Source organism: Gossypium arboreum, chromosome 8 (genome assembly GCF_025698485.1).
Source record: "Gossypium arboreum isolate Shixiya-1 chromosome 8, ASM2569848v2, whole genome shotgun sequence".
Classification (NCBI taxonomy): Eukaryota; Viridiplantae; Streptophyta; class Magnoliopsida; order Malvales; family Malvaceae; genus Gossypium; species Gossypium arboreum.
In genome coordinates this window covers 1,625,057-1,647,949 of record NC_069077.1, presented here as the reverse complement: position 1 = coordinate 1,647,949, position 22,893 = coordinate 1,625,057, and the positions used below count along the sequence as shown (strand labels likewise).

The 22,893-nt window shown below is 29.1% G+C and overlaps 4 protein-coding genes across 4 annotated transcripts; 2 read left to right on the top strand and 2 right to left on the bottom strand.

The window, feature by feature from the left end:
• Positions 1-2,202: 2,202 nt before the first annotated feature.
• LOC108468857 (protein DOG1-like 4) lies at positions 2,203-3,798 on the top strand. Its single transcript, XM_017769716.2, has 2 exons — positions 2,203-2,649; positions 3,350-3,798. The coding sequence occupies exons 1-2, from the start codon at positions 2,267-2,269 to the stop codon at positions 3,645-3,647; spliced, it is 681 nt and encodes a 226-aa protein (XP_017625205.1). The 5' UTR covers positions 2,203-2,266; the 3' UTR covers positions 3,648-3,798.
• A 2,070-nt stretch (positions 3,799-5,868) lies between these two features.
• LOC108470130 (tubby-like F-box protein 7) lies at positions 5,869-9,853 on the top strand. Its single transcript, XM_017771360.2, has 4 exons — positions 5,869-6,390; positions 7,108-7,195; positions 8,645-8,774; positions 8,964-9,853. Exons 1-4 carry the CDS (start codon positions 6,031-6,033, stop codon positions 9,484-9,486), a joined length of 1,101 nt encoding a protein of 366 aa, XP_017626849.1. The 5' UTR covers positions 5,869-6,030; the 3' UTR covers positions 9,487-9,853.
• On the bottom strand, positions 9,599-11,244 carry LOC108470131 (multiprotein-bridging factor 1b-like). The gene is made up of 4 exons (XM_017771361.2): positions 11,040-11,244; positions 10,801-10,884; positions 9,953-10,035; positions 9,599-9,850 (listed from the first exon to the last, which is right to left on the bottom strand). Exons 1-4 carry the CDS (start codon positions 11,179-11,181, stop codon positions 9,731-9,733), a joined length of 429 nt encoding a protein of 142 aa, XP_017626850.1. The 5' UTR covers positions 11,182-11,244; the 3' UTR covers positions 9,599-9,730.
• Positions 11,245-15,674: 4,430 nt separating this feature from the next.
• On the bottom strand, positions 15,675-17,576 carry LOC108469141 (protein LIGHT-DEPENDENT SHORT HYPOCOTYLS 10-like). Its single transcript, XM_017770032.2, has 2 exons — positions 16,913-17,576; positions 15,675-16,007 (listed from the first exon to the last, which is right to left on the bottom strand). The coding sequence occupies exon 1, from the start codon at positions 17,455-17,457 to the stop codon at positions 16,918-16,920; it is 540 nt and encodes a 179-aa protein (XP_017625521.2). The 5' UTR covers positions 17,458-17,576; the 3' UTR covers positions 15,675-16,007; positions 16,913-16,917.
• Between the last annotated feature and the right edge of the window lie 5,317 nt (positions 17,577-22,893).

Sequence of the window (22,893 nt, the reverse complement as noted above, 5' to 3'; positions counted from 1 at the left end):
ATATATATATATATATATATATATATATATGTTTATTTTGGGATGATAGTTTCTATTTGAACCTTGATGAATATTTACTTTTGAAATGGTAAAGGATATATGAATATATGTATATGATGGTAGCTTGTTAAATGGCATATGTATCATTTGAATGGCAAATTTTGGTAGATTTATAATCAGTTTGAACTTGGTTATATATGGCATATATTTAGGAGATATCATATGATCTTGTTATGCTTTGTTTGGTTGATATTGAGCCTATAATGTAATTGGCAAATGTTTAATATGCACAAGTTTATTATCATGTTGTGGTATATATATATATATGTCGGTTTCTAAGTGAGCATGAATGAAGATGTGTATGTGATGGTAGCTTCTTAAATGGCATATGTATAATTTGAATGGAAAATTTTGGTAGATTTATAATTGCTTAAACTTGGTTATATGTGGCATGTATTTAGAAGATGTCATATTATCTTGTTATGCTTTGTTTGGTTGGGAACTTAGTTGATATTGAGCCTATAATGTAATTGGCAGATGTTCAATATGCACAAGTTTATTATCATGTTGTGGTGTACATATATATATATGTGTGTGTGTGTGTGTGTCAATTTCTAAGCTACATGACTGAGCATGACTGAGCCTTTGAGGTACATTGGTTAGTTGATTATTAAGTTATTCAAATAGGAATCACTACAGCAAAACTGGTTTTTAGTTGATTAATAGTTCAATGACCAACTTATAATTTTTTTTTTTAAAATTAAGTGAGTAAATTGTAAATTTACTAGTAATTGAGTGATCAAATTGTAAATTTACAAGTCCCACATCTTACTTCCATTACTAAGTTAATGGGATAGACTTTCGAATAATTCAATGATCAATTTGTAATTTTTTGAAATTAGGCAATCGAAGTGTAAATTTACTAATAATTGAGAGACCTTAATCTAGTTTACCCTAAAAAAATGTAACAAATTTTTTTTGATAAATCAGCTATATTTATTCATCTCGATAAGAGGACCTTGCCAATTTTTTTGTGTATGCTTTTAATACGATTTTATGCAAGTTTTAGGTGTCTAAGACATTATTTGCAAAGGGTTTGATTTTGGGGTATGAAAAGTAATAAAAACATGTGATTTTTGGTCATCTGGGAAAAGGTATCGGTACTTTACCAAATGAACATTGTTTTAAAAATGACAAAATGCCAATTTGGTATCAGTACCTGGCCTTGGTATCGGTACCTACACTTGAATTCTAAAACTTTTTCAGTTTGGTCCTCCTGTAAGCTCGGGATAGCTCCAGAGCCCTCGTAAACTCGTTTAAGGCTCAATTTTAATTGAATATTAATTTATGCATAAATTTATACATTGAATCAATGATGGAAAATTTGTTTCTATTGCAGGTGTTACACAAACTGGGCTTATATGCGAATTTAGTCAATGTGTGGACCGTGTAAATGGCAAGTTGTGTCAAGGAGCGAACTATCACTGTAACGTAAGTGTGAACTAATTTTGTAAGTAGTCATGCGCTAATTGATTTTGTCAAGTATACACGAACTGGCTTTGTCAAGTATGTGCAAACTAACTTATTAAAATTGTTATATGTGAACTAACTTGGTATGATGTGTAGAAGCGAACTCTTAGTAAAGTATTTGTGCAAGTTGAACTGTTGAAGTGTCCTATAACTGAGGTTTAACGACCGGATCGGGTATAGGATCTTACAAATTTTGTTTACCTAACATATTTATATCGAGAATGTTAAGCTTGGTAACTTCAAGTTATAAGTAAATGGTAGATATGTGCATGAACATATACATATTTACTTATATTAGAAAGATTAATGCTAATATTATCTTGCAACGCATATAATAATATTTTTGTATCCAATATTTATATAAATATGTATTAAATTAAAATTATTAAATATTTAAAATAAAATGAATTTGATTAATTAAAACAAAATTTCAATTCATAAAACATTCTGAACCAAAAGTCAGTCTCAAAAAAATATTATTATATATTTGTCTCATTCCTTGGCAGTTAAAACTCGTAAATACTTAGACAAAAGTTTCAACAGTTACGTATTTTAATAAAATAATAATCTTATAGAAATAAAATAAAAAATTGTATTAATCTATCACCTTCTTCCACGTAAACCGACACGCGCCGATCATAGACAAACCAACCGGTTCAAAATCCCCCATAAAGCCCGAAGTACCCCCAAAAAAACCACCACAGCTCCGCCGGAAAAAACCCAAATTCCCTCCAAAATGAGCACCTTCACCGCCTTTTACACCGCCTGGAGCGACCAACTCCAACAACTCCTACGACAACTCTGTTCAGCCCCAAAACCACCCACTACCCAAGATCACCTTCACCACTTAAACCACTTAGTGAACAAAGTCCTCTCCCACTACGCAGAGTACTACAGGGTGAAAGCCGCCGCCGCCGAACGCGACGTCCTCGACATTTTCGCCGCCCCCTGGGCTTCAGCTTTCGAGAAAAGCCTCCATTGGATCGCTGGGTGGAGACCCACCACGGTTTTCCATTTGGTTTACACCGAGTCAAGTATTTTGTTTGAATCCCACATCGTCGATATTCTTCGTGGTGTTCGGACCGGTGATCTTGGTGACTTATCGCCTACTCAGTTCAGGTTAAGCTGAAGTACTTGCATGCAAACCAATGGATTTTATTTTTTTGGGTCAAATTCTATAACAAGCCCCTCTACTAATTTGTTAATAGTTTTTTTACTATAATTTGATCAATGATTTTAGTGCAAGGATTTTTTAAATAAAATTTTACCCTTCTTTAAAATTTGTAAAATTGCCCTACTCAAGCATGCATGCATAACAAGTTTTAGTAGTTCATACTTCATCATACATATAATTTTCTTTACAATTTTAGTTGTTTTCATTATTTTATTTTATTTAATTATCCTTTCAAAAAAAATTTATTTAATTATTTATGTAAAATATTGAAGTAAAATGTTAATGTAAATTTTGAAAGAGAAGAAAATATGTTGCATGCTGTCATTATAAAATCTATATAATTTCATTAAAATTATTTTTATTTAATATTTGTGACTAAACTTAATAAAGGGATAAAACAACATATAGTCCTTGATCTTGACATTTTTTTTCAATTTAGTCTTTGAATTTTTTTCCACATTAATCTTAAAATTGGACAATTTTTCTGTTTTTCATCTTTGTGATGATGTTGCATTTTGATACTTTGTCACATCATCATCTAAAATAATTTAAAAACGTTTGTCGGAAAAAATTCAGGGACTAAATTGAGAAATTTGTTAAGTTCGGGACTAAATGTTGTATTATCCCTTTATAAAAATGGAACAGGCGAGTGAGTGAGCTACAATGCGAAACGGTGAAGGAAGAGAATGCCATAACCGATGAATTATCTGAGTGGCAGCACAGCGTAAGTGATCTAATGGGTGCAACCCCCGACGTTGATAAAATGATCGAACGGTTGGTAACCGTTGTTCGAAAAGCAGATGATCTACGGTTGAGAACGCTCAAGAGAGTGGTTGACTTGTTGACCCCACAACAAGCTTTAGAGTTCTTGATTGCTGCGGTGGAGTTACAGCAGGGGATCAGAGAGTGGGGAATGAATCAGGATCGTGAATGCAATTACTGATGTGTTGCAGTGATTCTTTTTCCTGAATAAATGTGTCCACTGATTTAGGGTTTGGGGGGTAAATTATGATATGTTCTATTTTATTTTGTGGGGTTTTAAATTAACTCTGAATTTTTATGTGAAGAATGGATTTCTTATGTTGCACTTCAAATTTGAGTTAATTATCTTTTTACTAAGGTTATTTTTGGTTGATTAAATTTATAAATAAAAGGAACTTTAGACATTAAAATGCAGATAAAATAAATGTTTAAAATCGAATTTTATTTATAAGTTCTTTATTTTTAAAAATAAAATAACGATTCAAGATATAATTATTAGGATATAAATAAAGTTGAGGCACAGCTGATTTGTGGCCGAAGGTTACGTCGTACGTGTCTTGTCTGTGAGTGTATTGCAGCATGCATGGCGACACTTGTTGTTAGTATTATGTGTTGTCGAAAACTATCAACTATAACCCAGCCAACAGAATTTTTTTTATGATTTTGTATATATAAATATGTTAAATTATTGTATGTTATTTTAAAATTAATATTTAAGTATTTCTTGTAAAAATGATTAAAAATATAATTAAACAATACCCACCCATAGTGTCTCGCTTTTAAAAGTTGTATTTTTATTATAGTAAAAATTACAATTTAATTTCGACCTCACTAAAAAAATTTTGACATCACCCCTACACATGTAGCAATCGTGTATCCAATTCTTAAGCATTGGCAAATACCGAAGTCTCGTATATAGTATGTGGAGATAGATTGTATTTTAGTTCCTCTACTCAATAAATAAGAAAACTAATTCATTTATATATTACATCAAATAGCAAATTAGTCATTTTATTAAAAATTAATTAATTTTTATTATTAAAATTAATTATTATACGTCAACATGAGGTAAGTATGGCACGCCAAGTGTCGCTGTCCGATTTTTCATTAACTACATTTATTTTAACAATATAAATGGATAAATTTTTAATAAAAATAACTAATTACTATTTTATCTAATATACAAAGATTAATTTATTTATTTTTAAATAAAAAGACAAAATGTAATCATACTCTTAATATTGAATTCTCCATAACACTTTTACCCAATTATTTTCCATGTTTCAATATATAAATTTGTGCATTAACCATATAAAAGCAAAGTTTTTTTTTTTCAGAGTAATTAAGATTAAAATATAAATTTTTGTACAAAGATTTGATCTTACAAATTCAGAATTCTTGTAGACCAGATTAGTAGGTAGCCATACAACAAATTTCAAGGGAGATTAATGTTGTCGCACATGAATTGGTTAGTTCGATCAGGAATTTTCCTTATGCATAAATGCTCAACATACGATTACTTAATATTTTGGTACTCTAAAAATTTTCAAGGTTAAAATATTCTTCAAATCGTTGTAATTTTTGGATATTTGAAATTTAATTTTTATTTTTCGAATTTAAAATTTATTTTTAATAATATTATAATTATTCTGTTAAAATTATTGGTGACGGCGTTTTTTAAATTAAAGAAATTGTCACTTAAAATTTAAATTCAAAAATAATAAAGTTAAATTCTTAAAAATAATAAAATAAAATAAAATTTTAAATATATAAAAGCGTAAAAGTTACAACATATTTTAACCAACTTTAAATGTATCCTCCATTATAGATTAATTTTAATGGAGTTCAATAAAAAGTCATTGTATTTAGTCCTGTAGTTTTCAAAATATATATTTTCAATTCCGAGGCTAATATTTTTCATTAATTTTATCAAATAATTTTGAATATTTATTTTAATTAAAAATTATATACATTTAGAAGTAAGAAACTAAAAGAAATATTTTTAAAATTGTAAAATTATTTTTATTTGCAAACAACTAATATATTTTTAAAAATAATTTGAGAACAGAAATTTGCAGAATCGGACATAAGTTAACATAAATTTGTTGACCTAATAAATAAATAATAGGAAATATTTTTTAATAAATTTAAATATTTAATAGATTTGAAGTTTCCTTTTTTAGAATTTTGGATGAATTTAAACAATAAAAATAAAACGACAACTCAAACGGGACGCATTTTAGGAAATATAACAGTCAAGTCTTCATCATAACGAATTGGCGACCGATTCAAAAGTAAGAAAACCGAAAACAAATAAAAATATCCATCACCACCAATCAAGTACTGCCACGTTTTCAAAAATTCAAATTCTTATTTGTATTTCTTCCCTTTACCTCACCGCCACTTCATTTTAACGACCATCATCAATTTTTCCTCCAATTTTTATTTTAATTCGAACAAAATCCCCCATTCAGCTCTCCTTTTTTTTTTTTCTTTCAATCTTTTTTTCTCTCCAAAAGAAAATTTTTTAGGCACCAAAAAGGGAAAATTTATTCTTCGAAACGATGTCGTGTTCTTCGTCTTTCAAGAAATCATCGTGCCTTTCGCGGCGGTTGTCGAGATCGTTAAGATCGTATACGAAAACGGCGTCGTCGGGAACAATTTCGACGGCGGCGAGTCAACCGGATTTTTATTTGGCTTCGGCGGAGGAGGAAGAGGAGGGAGGAGAATCGTGGTCGACGATGCTGCCGGAGTTGTTAAGCGATATACTAGAGCGCGTAGAGGCGAGTGAAGATCAGTGGCCTTCAAGGCAAAACGTCGTCGCGTCCGCTTGCGTGTGTAAGAAGTGGAGAGAAGTTACGAGAGAGATCGTTAAGGCTTCTCCTGCTAGTGGAAAAATCACTTTCCCTTCTTGTCTTAAACAGGTAATTTGAATTTTCCTCTTAATTTTCTTTGATTTATTTCTGTCATTGAATTTGATATATACACTTTCTTAATCCGGCATTGCTTTATCAGGTAATATATAGAAATATCTTTAAAGGTTTAAGAATTTGTAATTTTAGAGGCTTTTTTAAGTGTTTTTATTATATTTTAAATTTTTTTTGGATTTCAAATTTCTTGCAGCTCGACAATTTGTGCTCTAGTGTTGAAAAATTAGTTCATTTTTTGTTCATTTGTTTGGATTTTAGTTTGCGGTAATGTCCTTTATAGTTAGATCTTATCGATGCAATTTTTTTTCTTAGCATGAAGTAATTTTAAGGAAATGTATGTGGCGAAGAGGTTCAAATTTTTTAATCAAATGACATTTTTGAACATTTATGTAAGTAAATTATGCTTTGAGGGCTAGAATTGTTTTTTAAGCAACTTGGAAATCTTGTGATTATCCCTCCCAAATCCCAATCATCACAACATGATTTGTTGCTTTGAGTTGTACAAAAGAGAATTCAAAAACAAAATAAAGCTTTTAGAATTGCTGTCTTTTGTGATCTTCAAGTCCTATTTGCTACAAAGATGAATTGCTTTTGTGGTTGCTGCTATTGGAAGGGGAATGCATTTAGAAATTACCGTTACTGATCAATGGATTTGTTTCAAGTTCTTTGGCTTATTTTTTTGTTGTTTTTTTTTTCTTTTTCTTATTGCAGCCTGGTCCGCGTAATTTACCAAACCAGTGTATTATAACCCGAAACAAAAAGAATTCAACGTTCTACCTTTACCTTGCTCTTTCACCATGTAAGTGATATTTTGATGTTCAGCGGTAAAACATGATGACAACTTAGGGTGTGAAAAAGATACTTGCTCCCAAGCTACTTGAGTTCGGCTTGAATTTGGTCTGGTCATTGTTGAGCTTCCGCTCGAATTATTGAGCAAGCTGAATTTGAGCATCCTAATGCTCAACTCAAGTAGCTCACCAGACTAATCAAGTTGAACGAGCTTAATTGAGTGAGCTTAAGTAATTTGATTTTTATCTCAAATTCAGCACAAGCTTTTAATTAAAAGTGCAATTCAGTCGAGCATCAATCAACCCTTGAATTTTGATTCGACCTCGAGCCTTTTACAGCTGTTTACATGCTATGTTTAGAAGTGAAAAGGAGAGCTGGGGAGGTGAAAGGGACATATGATTCTTTTTGTCAAAGCTTTTAAATTACATTTTTGGCCAAAAGAAAGAAGCTTTTAAATTACATTTGACTTTTGTACAGGCAGGGCCATAACTGTGCTGACCTAATACCATAGCTTAAGTCATCTTGACTTGGTCTAAATCTTGAAAATATCTACAATGGTTGACTATCAATTTGCTTGAGTTAATGGTCTTGCACGCCCTTTGATTATAGAAGGGTAATGATTTAGTCCTTTGGACCTGTCTATACTACAGATGGGATATCATTATCTTAGATTTAGAGTTAATGCCCACCCACCCCTTTCACTTGAGAACAATGTATGGTGGCAGCTGCTGATGTTATTTTATTAGAGCTGGTCTAGTCTTCCCTGTATCCAGTCTATGGCATATGATTTTATTGGTAAAAGTATCATGGAGGCCTCTATATTAGAAGTTATACTGTATTTTGCCCCTTTTTATGCAAAAAATGAGCAAATTAGTCCCTATACGTTAAATCAAATAGCAAACTAATCCTTTTAGTTAAAAATTTCATTCATTTCTGTCGTTAAAAATTGGCGTGGCTGATGGAATAACCAAATAGTTACACATGATGTGCTACGGGTACCTTATGTTAACATATAGAAACCGATTTTTAATAAATAGAAATGGATGAAATTTTTAACAAAACGAACAGTTTACTCTTTGATTTAACATATGAGACTAATATGCTCATTTTGTAGTAGATGGGACAAAATGCAATTTAACTCCTAGTATAAAAGCTTCTATGCTTCTTTACCCAATTTTATTCACTAATATCTTTTACTAATGGACCGATGCTACGTGCATTTGGACTTTTCTTTTTCTTGTTTTCATATTTTAGTAATGCTTTGTGCCTGTATAATACCATTATAATATTAGTTTGTTACCAGATGAGATTTGAATTCTTAAGAACAAATAGTGTTCGCTGCTATTGTCCAATCTATAGCAGTTCTCGTTTCTTATTGTTGTAAATTGTCATAATGCAACCGGATGGTGCTGGTGGTTGAAATCTAGCCTAGTTGAGTTATTTTCCCGATCATTTGCAGCATTTACCGACAAGGGGAAGTTTCTGTTGGCTGCACGAAGATATCGACAAGGTGCTCATATCGAGTATATTATATCCCTTGATGCGGATGACCTATCTCAAGGCAGTAATGCCTATGTTGGGAAATTAAGGTAAGGGGTTCAAATTTCGAATGAGGTATTTTGTAATATGAATTTTCTCTTGCTGACATGTAGGAACTCGGTTAATAATATGCTCTTTGAATTTAGTGAATGTGTTTATTTGTTTTTTAGAAAATTCTTCTTTTGTGCATTGGAAAGCATTTTTTGGCGAGTGCTTCAATATATTTAAAATCTTTGCAGTTCGGATTTTCTAGGCACCAACTTTACGATCTTTGATAGTCAGCCGCCTCACAGTGGTGCCAAGCCTGGAAGTAGCAGAGCCAGTCGGAGATTTGCGAGTAAGCAAATCAGTCCCCAAGTCCCGGCCGGCAATTTCAAGGTTGGGCAGTTGTCTTACAAGTTCAATCTCTTAAAATCAAGAGGTCCTAGGAGGATGGTTTGCTCGATAAAATGCCCTTTGCCGGCAAACACCACATCCAGCCATACAGTTTTGAAGAACAAAGCTCCAAGATGGCATGAACATTTACAATGCTGGTGTTTGAATTTCCATGGACGTGTAACAGTAGCATCGGTGAAGAACTTTCAACTGTCTGCTACTGTAGATCCAAACTCGGGAGGGGAAGTAGACAACGAAACGGTTGTCCTCCAGTTCGGAAAAGTAGGGGATGACACATTCACCATGGATTATAGGCAGCCTTTATCAGCCTTTCTTGCTTTTGCCATCTGCCTTACAAGCTTTGGTACAAAACTGGCTTGCGAGTGATTTTATTTTGATACGTACATTATTTTTATATATTCCATAGTAACAAGCTTTAACATATCTTTGTTTTCCACTAAATATCATCTTTTAAGTTTCTGTAACTATTGGCTGCAAATTATATATATTTTTAAAGAACACACTTCATTTCATGGTCACCACAAAGTCCAAAACACTGTTCTTACAAGCAAAACCATAATGGTAGAGAACATTCATTTACACCACAAAAGGAAAAAAGACCCAACTCGCCTTACTTCTTACCTCGCAGCTTTGCACCAAGAGCCCTCTCGAGTTTACCGATTATCTGTTGGTTAGGAATGGCTTTTCCAGATTCGTACTCTTGTATGATCTGAGGTTTCTCATTGATCAACTGTGAGACCGAGAAGAAAGATCCAGTGAAAAATTTAAGATTAAATCGGTTCATCGACAGGAAAACGGGGAATAAGAATATGGAGAGATAAGGGAAAAATACCTGAGCAAGTTGTGCTTGGGTAAGTTTCGTTTCCATTCGAGCATGCATGATGGCTTTCTTCAGTTCGGTTGGCACTCGATCATCTGGTCATAAGTTTCAACAACGATAAGAATTTACAATGGAATCATCATTCTCGAAAACTAAAAACTCGTTAAGGCGGAGATTCACAGAAATGTTTAAAAAGGTTAGCCAAGGTTGTTATAAAAGAATATGGCAAGTTACAAAAGCAATACTAATTCAAACACATACCCATGTCCGATCCATACCCGAGTCCCGAGTCAGCATAATGTGGGATAAATCATATAAGATCGCTCCAACATCGAGGACAAACAGAGAGAAAGAGTAATTCAGGGTGTCCAAATAAGTACATATAACTATATTTAAATTTGTATTGCATCTTAAACCTAGGGGAATGAAGAACCGAATTCAAAAACCTCTCCATATCGACACCAAAACCATTCAATAAAAACTACTAGCTATAGAAGATTAAGCTGGGAATTTAGAGTACTGTCATGGATGTATTTTCGATCGCTTACGAACAAAACAATTTCGAACCAATCCCATCTAAAGTCATACACACAAATTCCTTTTGAGAAATATAAAAAAGGATCTTCATACATAAGGACTAAACCATTTCGGGTTTTTCTAATACAATTTCTATTGCTACCCGTAACCTCAAAACCTTAAAACCATGAAAAATAGGTACTCGACCCCACGCCCTCCTCTTTGTTTCAATGGCAACTGTGCTAACTGAGCTAAGCTATCAATCAAACCATTATATTTTAGATATTATCTACAGAATATATATATATATATAAACACAAAAGAAAGATGAAATTATTTCTTACGAGCAAGATTTTCAGTTTCTTCATCAAGCTTCCTTGTGTTCAGAGATGTACTACTTGATGCGGCCCTGTTCGTCCCAGCATTTGCTGCAGATTTCCATTTAAACAAAAAAATATATATTTTTTATCATTAAACAAAAGAACCCTAATTGAGATTTATCATATTGGGAGCTTTGGTCCGATGCTCTTTTACGTTGATTAAAAATATTGCCTTTCAAATGAAAAGGGTAAAAAAAAAATACATTTTTTGACGGATTCGATCTCGGCACCAGCACGACGAGCGGCGTTTACTACTTTCTCATCCTTCTTGGCGGCGGCGGTTGGGGCTTTTTTACGAATAACAACGGGTTCCCAGTCTTGGGTTAAAGGTCCGATTCCGGCCATTGTTTGTCAAATGAAAAAGGTGAGGTTTTTAGGAATCTTACAACAGTGATGAGCTTTATATATAGAGGTGAACATATTAAAACCTAGGTCGGCCCATGGTATTTAGATCCGGGCTGACCCGTAAAATACAAAAAGGAATTTTAAAGAGCAGTACATTGAGAGCAAAATTAGGGATTGAGACTAGAATTACTTGTGGGTCCGGTCGGGTCTGGAAAGTACAGGTTCGGATCGGGTTTAAGTATGATATTGACATATTTTATATTTATTTTAATCCAGCCCGGCTTAAAAATATGGGCTTAAAATTTTGTTTAAACCCACCTATATTATTTTTAAAATTATTTATTTTATTTTAATATTTAATATTTTTATACATTTTTTATTGAAAATTTATATAGTCATCTTAACATTAAAATAATGTTTATATTAGAATAGTATTATATATTTAGCATAGGTTTATTTTTAATGTGTTTTAAATTGCATAATATATATAAATTATATAATATATATACAAATGATATAATATAAAGTATTATAAACTTAAAAATGAGTTAGGTCGAGCTTGGGCCTTGACCATTCAAACTTAAGTTCAGCCCATATTTTAAGTGGGCCTAATTTTTTTAACCAAGCTTAATATTTTTATCCAAACCCTCTTAAATTTTGAACGGACCTTTGGGCTTAGGCGTGTAATCTAGCCCATAAACAAGTCTAGTTGAGACTAACAATGAACGTCAATGCACATTCCTTCTGCAACTTTTGCTAAGCAATCAACCAGCCTATTTCATTAATGATATGCGATTCCGACTAATTTATCATTAAGTTCCCTTTAATATGGTGCAGTGCTTTCAAACAATATGTTTCTAACAAAATATCTCTGACATCTAAACTTCTAAATCTAATCAAAACCATCTAGAATGTCCCAAAATTCTACTTTAGGTTATTATAATAAAATATACTTTAAATAAAACAGATTAATGATTGAATGAGATATTTGAATCATATGAATAGACAATATTTTAAACAATGTTCCCCAATAAATAGATAATACTAACTTCTTTAATAATAAAAACAATAATTAAGCTTAAACAAAATAAACCACTAGATTTCCTCTTTCTCCTATAGTTAGACCCCTCATTGGCTTGCAAGCTTAAATGCCCGTAAATTAGCTCAACATGCCATGGATACCAAATCAAGATTCCATTTTGTTATCTGTCATCTTTTTTTTTCTTTTTTCTTTTTCTTTTTTTAACTTTGTATATACTTTTTAATTTTGTAAAGTTCAAAATTTAAGTCTAACTGTTAATATTATTAAATTATTTTTACTAAATTTATTAATGTGACATTTTGAAATAATAATAAAAAACTCATTTGGTAGCCATATAACTAAAAAATAACATTGTAATTAACCTCAATTTAACAAAAATAGTTTTAACAGTGTTAATAATTGGATTTAAATTTTAAAATTTGAGAAGAAAGGGACTTGATTCCTAAAAAATAAAAGTATAATGACTAAATTCTAAAATTACGAAAAGTGATTTTTAACCTTTCATTTTATACCGCATGTAGTAACTGAGTTAAATTATATCCGAAAGAAGTTGAATTTTACGTTACTTCAGCAAACTCGAAAATAAAACTCTTAGCTAGGGCTAAGAATTAAACAAATGTAGTATCATAATGCAATTGCATCGGTTCCAAAATCAAAATGTCGGATATTGGTACATGTCCTACATGGATAATATGAAACTTTTTCTTTAAGAATAGGGACGAGCAAAGGTCATCTTCATCATGAATCGAAAAGAAAATGGAAGATATAGATTTCAAGTTAATTTTTTATTTGGTATTTAAGTTTAGTTTCAATGTTTAATTTGATATCTAAATTAAATTGTACCATGTGATTTAATGAATATTTTGACATTTGTGCTCTAGTAAAAAGAAAGCTCATCAAGTATCAATAATTAAACATTGAAACTAAATTCAAGTACATTGGGGCAAAAAAAAATTAAGTGTCAAATTGAAAAAACCTAGATTTCAGCCTGAATATTGAACCAAAATCAAGAATCAAATTATAATAAATGTTTCTCAAATTCATCTGTTAATAGGATCAAAATCAAGTTCTAATTTTAAAAAAAAAAAAAGATTGTACTCCTAATGCGGCAAAAATTTCTAAAAAAGAATTAAGGTTTTTAAAATCAAACTAAACCGGTTAGATTATTGGATTGTTGATTTGATCAATTTAATCCTTTTAATTGATTTATCTGATTCATGTAAATAAATTATTAAAATTGATAATAAAAAATTCTTATTTAACTGATTTTTAACTCAATCTATCAATTTAATACCTTTTTCCAAACTGAGAATCAGTACACTACTTGATTTTTTATCCAACGGCAAATTTGATCCAATTCAAGCAACTATGAAAAAAAATCACTAAAGACTTATTCTATTGTAGTATATAATATTATTAGTTACACTTACTAAAAAGTAAAATTGCAGAAGGAAAGTTAATATAAATGGTTATGAATTTTAATTTGCACTAATAGTGCACCTTATAATAATCTGGGTTCGTTTTTATATATTGATGGTAATGGAGTTTAAAAAACTACTATATGTTCATTTATATATATATATTTTACTATACTTTAAATATATATCGTTTTCTAATAGTACTTGTTAAGTCCAAAACTTCATTGATAATATATTATTTGTATTATTTTTGGTCCAACGTGATATTCATATTTGACACAGTTATACATTTTGGTACCTAAAGTTAACAGTTCGGTTTTATGGTTGATTTGATGAAATCGTAATTAATTTTCATCAAATTACCCTAAAAGCCAAAACATTAGATTGTATTTAACAAATTAAATCCAAAATTAAATAAATTCATAATTAACATTAAATTTATTCTATTAACAAAATAACAAGAATTCAAACATAATGATATTGACAAGTAATTTTCATTAAATTAATCCTAAAACTCGAATTGAACACTAACAAGTCAATATTATTACCTTTGGATACCAAAATATAAATCTTACCAAATATAAGTATAACATTAAACCAAAAAAATAATATAAGTACCGCATCAAGAAAAAGTTTCAAATACCAAATAATATAATAAGACTATATTCTTATATTATTTATAATAATAATAAATGAATGGAAAATGATAAGACTTATCTAGGATAACCAAAAGCTCAAAGGGTTGCAATGTAAAAGATAAAAATGAACCATTGAGAGGAAAAAAATTAAATTATAGTAATTAATTACTACCTTAAGTAATTATTCATTAACCTTTGGAGGAGGAAACCAAATGATGTTTAATAAATCAAAGAACATTATGAAGAGGTGGGACAAGATATTATATAAGTGGGGGATGACATTGGTAACTATGAAATAGGGGAAAATTTTAAAAATTTGTCTCCAATACACTTATATAGGATACAATAGTCCTAATGTCCTTTTTTTTTAAAAAAAAAATAGAATTTGTAGCCTAAATATTAAGGAAAGGATTGTAGATATCAAAATTGAAATTTTAAATTTATTGTTTTTGTGTAGAAAGATGTGGGTTTGAACACATAAAAACACGTTTATCTTTCTATTTAAAGATTAGGGAGAAGTTATGGGTAGTTCTAGACATTATATAAAAAATATAATAATACATTATATTCCTTGATATTTCAATATACTGAAAAATATATACCAAACATCTTCAAACTATGATACGTATTCTAAATTGGTTTCTAAGTTCAAAAGTTTTAATTGAATAGTGTGTTTATTAATATCATATCATATCAATCAGCTCTTTTTATAGGTGTAAATACTAATTTGAATATAATGTTGAGCAAATATAGAACACATGCGGATTGAAACACATTTGTATTTATCGCATGAACAATTCAGATATAACATATTAAAAAAAATGATCCTCTTAAATTTAGATTGGCGTTGTCTATTCTTTTAACGCATGCATTAGATACAAATTGTTCATGCAATAGGTACGAACATTTTAATATTTCAATCCACGTGTTTTAAATTTGTTTTACATTAGATCTAAGCTAGAATTTGATGCACAAGTTGACAACGGGCTAATAGAAGGACTTTATTAATACAACGCTAATACTTTAAAGACTTAATTCAAAGTAACTTAATTCAAAGTTTAGAAACCATATTAAAATTTATGTCATGCTTTGGGGATTTTGGTGGAATTAATCCTTTTAGAAATGTAGAGTAGATTATTCAATCATTCATTCATTTTATTCTAATAATATAATTAAGATATTCCTTAATAAATATTTTTACTAATAAATATCGAATGTAATGGTAAAGCACATTACATCCTCAAAGAGAACTCAAATTTGAATATTAGAAATGGTATTATTGTGAGGAACAACCATGTTCATAAACCGTAAAACATACCTAAAAAAATTCATATATATATATATATATATATAAAGTAATATTCTACTTTTCATGCAAAAAATCATAAACAAAAATTTGAGACAGCTAAAAGTTGAATATACTATAACAGTGATTAATTTGCAACACTATAACATATAGTAGTTCATGGGACAACATTGTACTTGTAATTAACTGACATGGAAAAGGAAATATAAAAAAAGACAAAAGCAACTTACCTCTTCAATTCCAGTTCCATCTATACATATATATATAGTCCCATTTCCAGCTTTGCTTCTCATTTTAAAACACAGAATAAAGACCCAATATTTATGTTGATCCAAAGGAGGAAATGGTAGCAATTTCTGAGTAAAGATGGGAGCTTGGACGTATTGATATGTAGTTGCAACTCTTGGAATTTTATTTAGGGCCTGAAAAGAAACAAAACGAAATGAAAAGGACCTAATCATGAGATTAATAAGCTTTTGAAGGGTTTTTAAAGCTACTATATATATGGTGGTCAACTTTGTTAATAAATTGGGGCAATTTGACATTAGCTGCAAAGCATTTCTGGGTTAATATACATTATGAAATTTTATATATTATGAAGATTATATGTAAACTATGTTATTAATTAACACCATTTAAAAGAAAGGGAAATGAATAATAAATTGGGTTTACCTTATTATTTATAGATTTTTTAAGTTACTAAGTAACACTTATCATTAAAATTATTTATTACAAATATTAAAATTTAAATAATTAATTTACTCTGGTGTAATTTATACTTGTAAAACTCGAACCTTTAACACTTAAAATTATGTAACTTCTATCGTAATTTTTCCTTAATATCATGAAAAGTACATATTATTTATATATATATATATATATTAATTTTATGGCCTACAAAATAGTACAGAATCTATTCATCAGAGAAAAATTAAAGGAGGTTTGAAAATTGAGATTTATCTTAATATTTATATATAAAAATTTATCACAATATTGAAATTTTATATATTTTCATTATGATCATAGAAAATTAATTTTATTATTGATATTATTAAGGTAAAGTTACCCAGTACTGTTAATATTTTGTCTTTCTTAAAGTAAACTATTATACAAAATTAGGGTTTCCAGATCCTTTCCTTCTAGGGTTTTTTATGAAACTAAAAAAAGATTAAAAAATTTGTCACTAAAAATCACTGTTCTTCTTTCGTTTCAACATCAATTTTCTTCTATTTTTTCAGCTAAATCACAGATCTTAAAATATTTGTATCAAATAAAAAAAATTCCATGAAGACAAAGTTCCATGCAGACAAAAGTAATTTTTTATTACCAGTTTCAAGTTCGCTGTGTAGGGAAGCTCGAGTTATCTTCATTACCCTTCAAGGGATTCTTCTTTTTTTTCTTCTTCTTATAAGGGATTCCCCTTGCTTTAGCTTGTGAATCCCTCACTTCACGAAGGTAAATCCTTATGGCGCCGTTAGCGAACGGATTCGTCTCCGGCGATCCACCGTTTTCTTCATAAGCGGCACGTAATCGGCCAATAAGGGCGTCGAGACTACCCCATGCTTGCCTAAGGGAACAAGCACAAGGTCCCGGCGGTTCAGGTTGGCCGAAGAACATACAACCTTGTAAGTGTACCTTAGTCTTACCGAACTGATCGAGATAACCGAGGAAATCGAGTACGTGGTTAGCGTTACACTGAGAAATCGCCACCGGTGGCCTTCGGTTCCGCAAGTATTGCCCGAATGTGATCCAATCCCTCCGTTTCTGTGACTCGTATCGGCTCAACCGCGGCGGGTTTTCAACCCCCACCACGGCTGTAACCGATCTCGAAGACCCTTCAATTATTTCTTTTCCTTTGTTGAAAGACATCATTCTTTTTTCATGAAGGGCTTTTTTTCTTTGTTGTTGTTCTTTTAACAGGTAAAAGAAAATAGGTGAAAAATGAAAATGAAGATCACATCAATGGAGGTAAGGTAATGAGAGGACAAGCAGTGGGTCCATTTGAAAGTGCTTTACTATATGACATTTTTTCCTTTCTTTAATTTATTATTAGCGTTAAGTTTGTATTTATTTCTTAAAAAAAAATATTTGTTGATAATTATGTTTCCATCATCGAAGCAATCATTTTGGAGTACATTATAGCTTAATTAAGCACTATATGGTTTGATAAGGTTCTCTTTTTCCTTTGTGGATTGAACCACTTTGATTATTTGAGTGGGTTTGATTAATGAGCAGTTTCCAATTTGGTTAACAAAATTTGGACAGCGGAGAGCCTATGATTTTAAGATAGGATCATAAGATAAGAAGGATTTCATGGTGAAATTTGGGTATATGTTTATAATAATGTGTTGAATTTGTTTAAAATAATTCGTCAGCTTATTACAGTACACCTCGGGTGAAGTTGGAATTTCGATTTTGAGGGTTAAAATAAAATTTTAAATGTCTAGAGGTCGAATATAAAATTTTATTTAATTAGGAGGGATTAAAGTTGCTATTATTCTATTTAATCAAGGACCTACATCCTGAATTGAAGTCATAAGAATCGTCAAAAGGACTTGCATTCACATAATCGAAAATTCATAATAGTGTAATTAATTATATTTTAATTTAATGTTTTTTAAACCAGACCAATAATCAAAATGATTAAGTCATAGGTTTGTTGATCAGATTTAAAATTTATTAAAATTTTAAAAAAAATCTAAAAACTCGGTTCAATCGGTTTTTAGCCGGTTTGATCGGTTTTTTAGTCGGTTCGGTTCAAAATCATTTTTCGGACCGATCCCTCAACCAATTCCTAATCTGGTTAGCCAATCTTATTCTATTCAAACAATACTATTTTAATTATTAAAACAATAAAGAAAATACCAAATTTATTGGATTAAATTTCAATTGTGGGAAAAGTATAAGGATTAATAGCATATTTAACCTATTTGTATTTGTTGGGATTTCAATTTCCTAGGGATGCATGCATATAAAAGGAATATGGAATTGCTACAAGAAAGTAATATACCATCAATCACAATCACAAAAAAATTTGAATGGGATTTTAAAATGATGATGTATCTATTAACGATTGAAATAAAAGAAGGAAAAAAGAAACATCTATCCATCGTTAATCATTCCACGTAAAATATGTATTAAGAAATGTAAGTTTATTTTTTAATCAACTTAATTAAACGATTGTAATCTCTTTATTCTTATCTTTTTACCATAATCGTTACGATCTTTCTATATAATAAGATATCACCTTAAAAGTTTGATGAAAAAAAAAAAGTAATTGTAGGCAACAAACATGAAAAGAAATTACTGTGGTTTTGGTGTTGGAGAATCAATGGCTTTACACCGTGTTAAAAGAGGAAAATGTTAAGGAATGGAAGCTAGGCAAAAGCCAATAATTCCAAAGAAATAATGGCTCAAAGCTGGCTATTGACCATGTAATAATAAATAAATCTATAAAGGAAAACTTGTGGTAGGGTTTTCTATGTATAAAAAAGTTGGAAATTTTGTCATCCTCTTTCAATAAAACCTAAAAATCAAAGGCTAATTATTCCGTTTTAAGGTGGTGAAGGTTTTAAAAATATTCTTGGCTTACAAAAGTATTCCACCTTTTCTATCATTCAAATCCTTGAAAGATTTGAGAATATTGATTTAAGGTTTCTTTTGAGATTTCACATACTATATTATGTTTGTATTTATATGCATTTATATATTTCAAATAAAGCACAATTGGATCATGTATCGAAATGTATCTGAAATCAAATCAAAATAGTTTTAGAGAAATTTATAGTTGTTTGTATTGGACCGAACCAATTAGTTGATTAAAAAACTAGTTCACATACTGACTTGAAGAGAGGGATTAAATTGGTTAAACTGTAAACGAATTTTTTATGTTTTAGGGTCAAAATTCTTTATCCAAACTAAGAAAGAATACCCAACCTTAAATTCATTAACTAATTGACCCAAACCCAATCCAAATAAAAAAATTATGATTTTTTTGGATTTTTTTTTCATTTTTTCCTATTTCCCCAATTTTTTTTTCTTTTTAGCAATAAATTGATGATGAAACCAATTATATTGAGAATGAGTAGTATAATCGAAATAATTTAAAAAAAAAAAAAACCCACATGTAATTTGTAAATGATAGGACTCAAATCTGTTCCTAAAATGCCAATGATTCATCAACATATATTTTTGGTCTATTATATTTTCTTAGTGGAATTAATAAATCTAAGATGGAGAAAAATTATGCTATAGTTATTGGGATGGGTAAGCTATGTCATTTTTCCACTTAGAGCCCCAATCCATTGGGCTTAGTGGTGCAACCAAGCTTGTAGTTTGGCCTATAATTTTAACCATTCCGAAGAGCCCTGTAGGACTTGAATGCACTAATTTTGTACTACAAATTTGTTTATTTCAGTCACCACTTTTAGATGAATGTAAATAAACACACTTTGTACTGGTCCAGCTTTAATTTAATTAGTATGAGTAATATATATAAAATATTGAAAGGGATAATTATTCTGATTTTATTGTATATTTTTTTCCTTTCACTTCTATAAATGAATTTGATGTTATACTTTTATTTCACTCGAGACTAAGTCAAAACTTCTTTTAAGAAGGTCAAAATTGAATTTTAAATTTTCAAATGATCAAAATAATTTTACCAATATATTAATTTATAATTATATAAATTTTAAAGGAATTATATTAAAATTTACCATTCTGTCTGTCCCTAAATTTAATTGTAAAACTTTATGAATAATATAGATAGGCTAAAATAGAAGAAATAATGAGAGATTGATATTATTTTCATGTTATTAATAATTGAAGTAATTATATTAACTCGATTGGTAAATTTGAATAATTTTTTCCAATTTGATTCAGAATTTGAATTTCAGATATTAAAAATCTAACATGCACACACATCAAATCAAATAAATAAAATAAAATAATTATGCATAATCCAAAGAAAATAGGAAGTGTAATTGAAAGGTACCGATACCAATAAATAAATTGTATTCAAGTCAACCAAAGCTACTCCATGTTTTTGCATGCTCAACTATGAAGATAACCTTAATTTAATTAAAATTTGTCATTTATTTAATTTATTAATTAATTCATGTTAAATGAAATTACCATCATTCTCATCATAAAAGTTGACTGAAATTTGGCATCCTATAACATTTTAAGAAAATTGTCCAATACGAAGATGTTGCATGGCATGAAAAAATAATAATTAAAATGTGATAGGACATAATAAAAAAAACATAAATATAATAATGTTTTGAATTTTATATTATAAAAACAACTATAATATCAAGGGTGAAATCATTTTTAGTGGAATTGAATAATAAATTTTGAGAGATTGAAACATAAATTTATAATATAATAATGGGTAAAGTATAAAAATGGTCATTTTTGTTTGACATGTTACGTTTTAGTCACTTACGTTATCATCTTGTTATGAAACAGTCACTCTACCGTTAAGCTCCATTACCTCCCTAACGGTGGTCCTACGTGGTAGTCCAAATGGGTTTTAAATGCCAACTTGGATGTCTTACATGGCAGTTCAAATTAAATTTATTTAATTGAAAACCTATTTTCATCCCAACAATTGAACATCCAAGTTGCCATTTAAAATCCATTTAGACTGCCACATAGTACCGCCGTTTGGGAGGTAACAAAGCTTAACAGTATAGTGACCACTTCGTAACGGAACAATAACATAAGTGGTTAAAATATAATTTGAGGCAAACAAAAGTGACTATTTTTGAATTTATTCTGTAATAATTTGTTGTGCCATTATTTTTAAGGGATTAAACATAATTTTATCACTTTTTGAGGAGTCAAAGTATAATTTTATTATAAATTAATTTTTAGTTTAATCATTTTATAAGAGACTTAAATAATAAGTTTTCATTTGAGCGAAGTCCAAAACCTTATCTGCCCTTAAATTTGTCCCTTTATAATATGATAAAATATAAGAAAATGATATACATATATTTTTTGGTATAATGTCTAGGATTAGAACTACTTGTAGCTCATTCCTAACTCATGAATAGAAGGATAATGTGCTTCAGCACACTCAAACCCATGCGTATATTGATAATAATACCTATATCACCAAATAAGACTTAATTGATTAATTATATTACATCTTAAATGAAAGAGTTTCTACAAATATTTTAAAATATATTATCTTAGGTTTAATTATGATAGGTTTACCCACGTAATTTGTTAATTTCATAATAAGTACAAGGCTAATAATATCAAATTTATCTATTATAATTTGCTAATATAAATTAAAACAAAGTTCTAAAGAATTTATATTAATTATTATCCAAATTAAAAAAGAATTAAAATAAAAAGTTAAAAGTGGGTGAAGAGTAGAAATTTGTACGAGTTTAACAACTTATTCAGTCCAATCGATCTAACTAGGTTTAAGGTGGGTTTGGTCTTATATTTTTCAATCTTAGATTGGCTCAATTTGATCATTTTATTGTTTAAAAACAATAAAGTTATAAAATTATTTATATATTTATATAATTTAATTTAAATATTTTTATTATTTCTAAATGGTGATTTAAAAGAAGTGAATATGTATTTTTTTAAAAATAGTAAAATATATGAATATATTGTTCTAAGAATAAAAATAAACAATTTTGTTTTACATTTTCTATAAATTAATGAATTTTATTTTAAATCTTACATAATTTCAATAAAAATTATTATAAACTAATTTCTTTCCTGTGCGATGATTTTATGTATAAATTAAAATACAATTTTTTTAATTTAATGCTAAAAATTTTAAAAAATTTATGACAGACAAAAGTGAAAATAAGAACATTTTAAAAGATATGCTAAAAGATGAAAAAGTTTAAAATACTATTCTTTAAAATAGTTTTATACAGTAGTTGTGGACATATATATAGTTTTTATTTAAAAATTTTAAAATTTAAAAATAAAAATAATTAAAAAATGTAAAATATTAAATCAAATTATAATGATAATTTAAAAAAATATAATTATAACAAATTTAAATATTAAAATAAATAATATTTATTTTTTATAATAATTAAATAATATTTATGATAATATTATTTATCTTTATGATAATTTTATATAATTTTATTTTCTTACCTAAATTTCTTTTAAAATTTTCAAAATAATAATTATTCACATCTCAATTAACTAAAACTTCACGAATATATATTTAAAAAAATAAAAAAATAAAACATACTCTCCTTAAATAAAAAGTAAAAGAGAAGCATCTTTGAAAAATATATTTTATTCTGTTCAACTATAAAA

Bases quoted from the DNA above. Each gene is read 5' to 3' on its own strand.
- LOC108468857 (XM_017769716.2), top strand. From the start codon at position 2,267: ATGAGCACCTTCACCGCCTTTTACACCGCCTGGAGCGACCAACTCCAA. The intron at 2,650-3,349 runs GTTAAGCTGAAG...AAAATGGAACAG, and splicing joins TTATCGCCTACTCAGTTCAG to GCGAGTGAGTGAGCTACAAT.
- LOC108470130 (XM_017771360.2), top strand. From the start codon at position 6,031: ATGTCGTGTTCTTCGTCTTTCAAGAAATCATCGTGCCTTTCGCGGCGG. The intron at 6,391-7,107 runs GTAATTTGAATT...TTCTTATTGCAG, and splicing joins TCCCTTCTTGTCTTAAACAG to CCTGGTCCGCGTAATTTACC. The intron at 7,196-8,644 runs GTAAGTGATATT...GATCATTTGCAG, and splicing joins TTACCTTGCTCTTTCACCAT to CATTTACCGACAAGGGGAAG.
- LOC108470131 (XM_017771361.2), bottom strand. From the start codon at position 11,181: ATGGCCGGAATCGGACCTTTAACCCAAGACTGGGAACCCGTTGTTATT. The intron at 10,885-11,039 runs GTATTTTTTTTT...GGAAATCTGCAG, and splicing joins GATCGAATCCGTCAAAAAAT to CAAATGCTGGGACGAACAGG. The intron at 10,036-10,800 runs GTAAGAAATAAT...ACTTATGACCAG, and splicing joins AGAAACTGAAAATCTTGCTC to ATGATCGAGTGCCAACCGAA.
- LOC108469141 (XM_017770032.2), bottom strand. From the start codon at position 17,457: ATGATGTCTTTCAACAAAGGAAAAGAAATAATTGAAGGGTCTTCGAGA.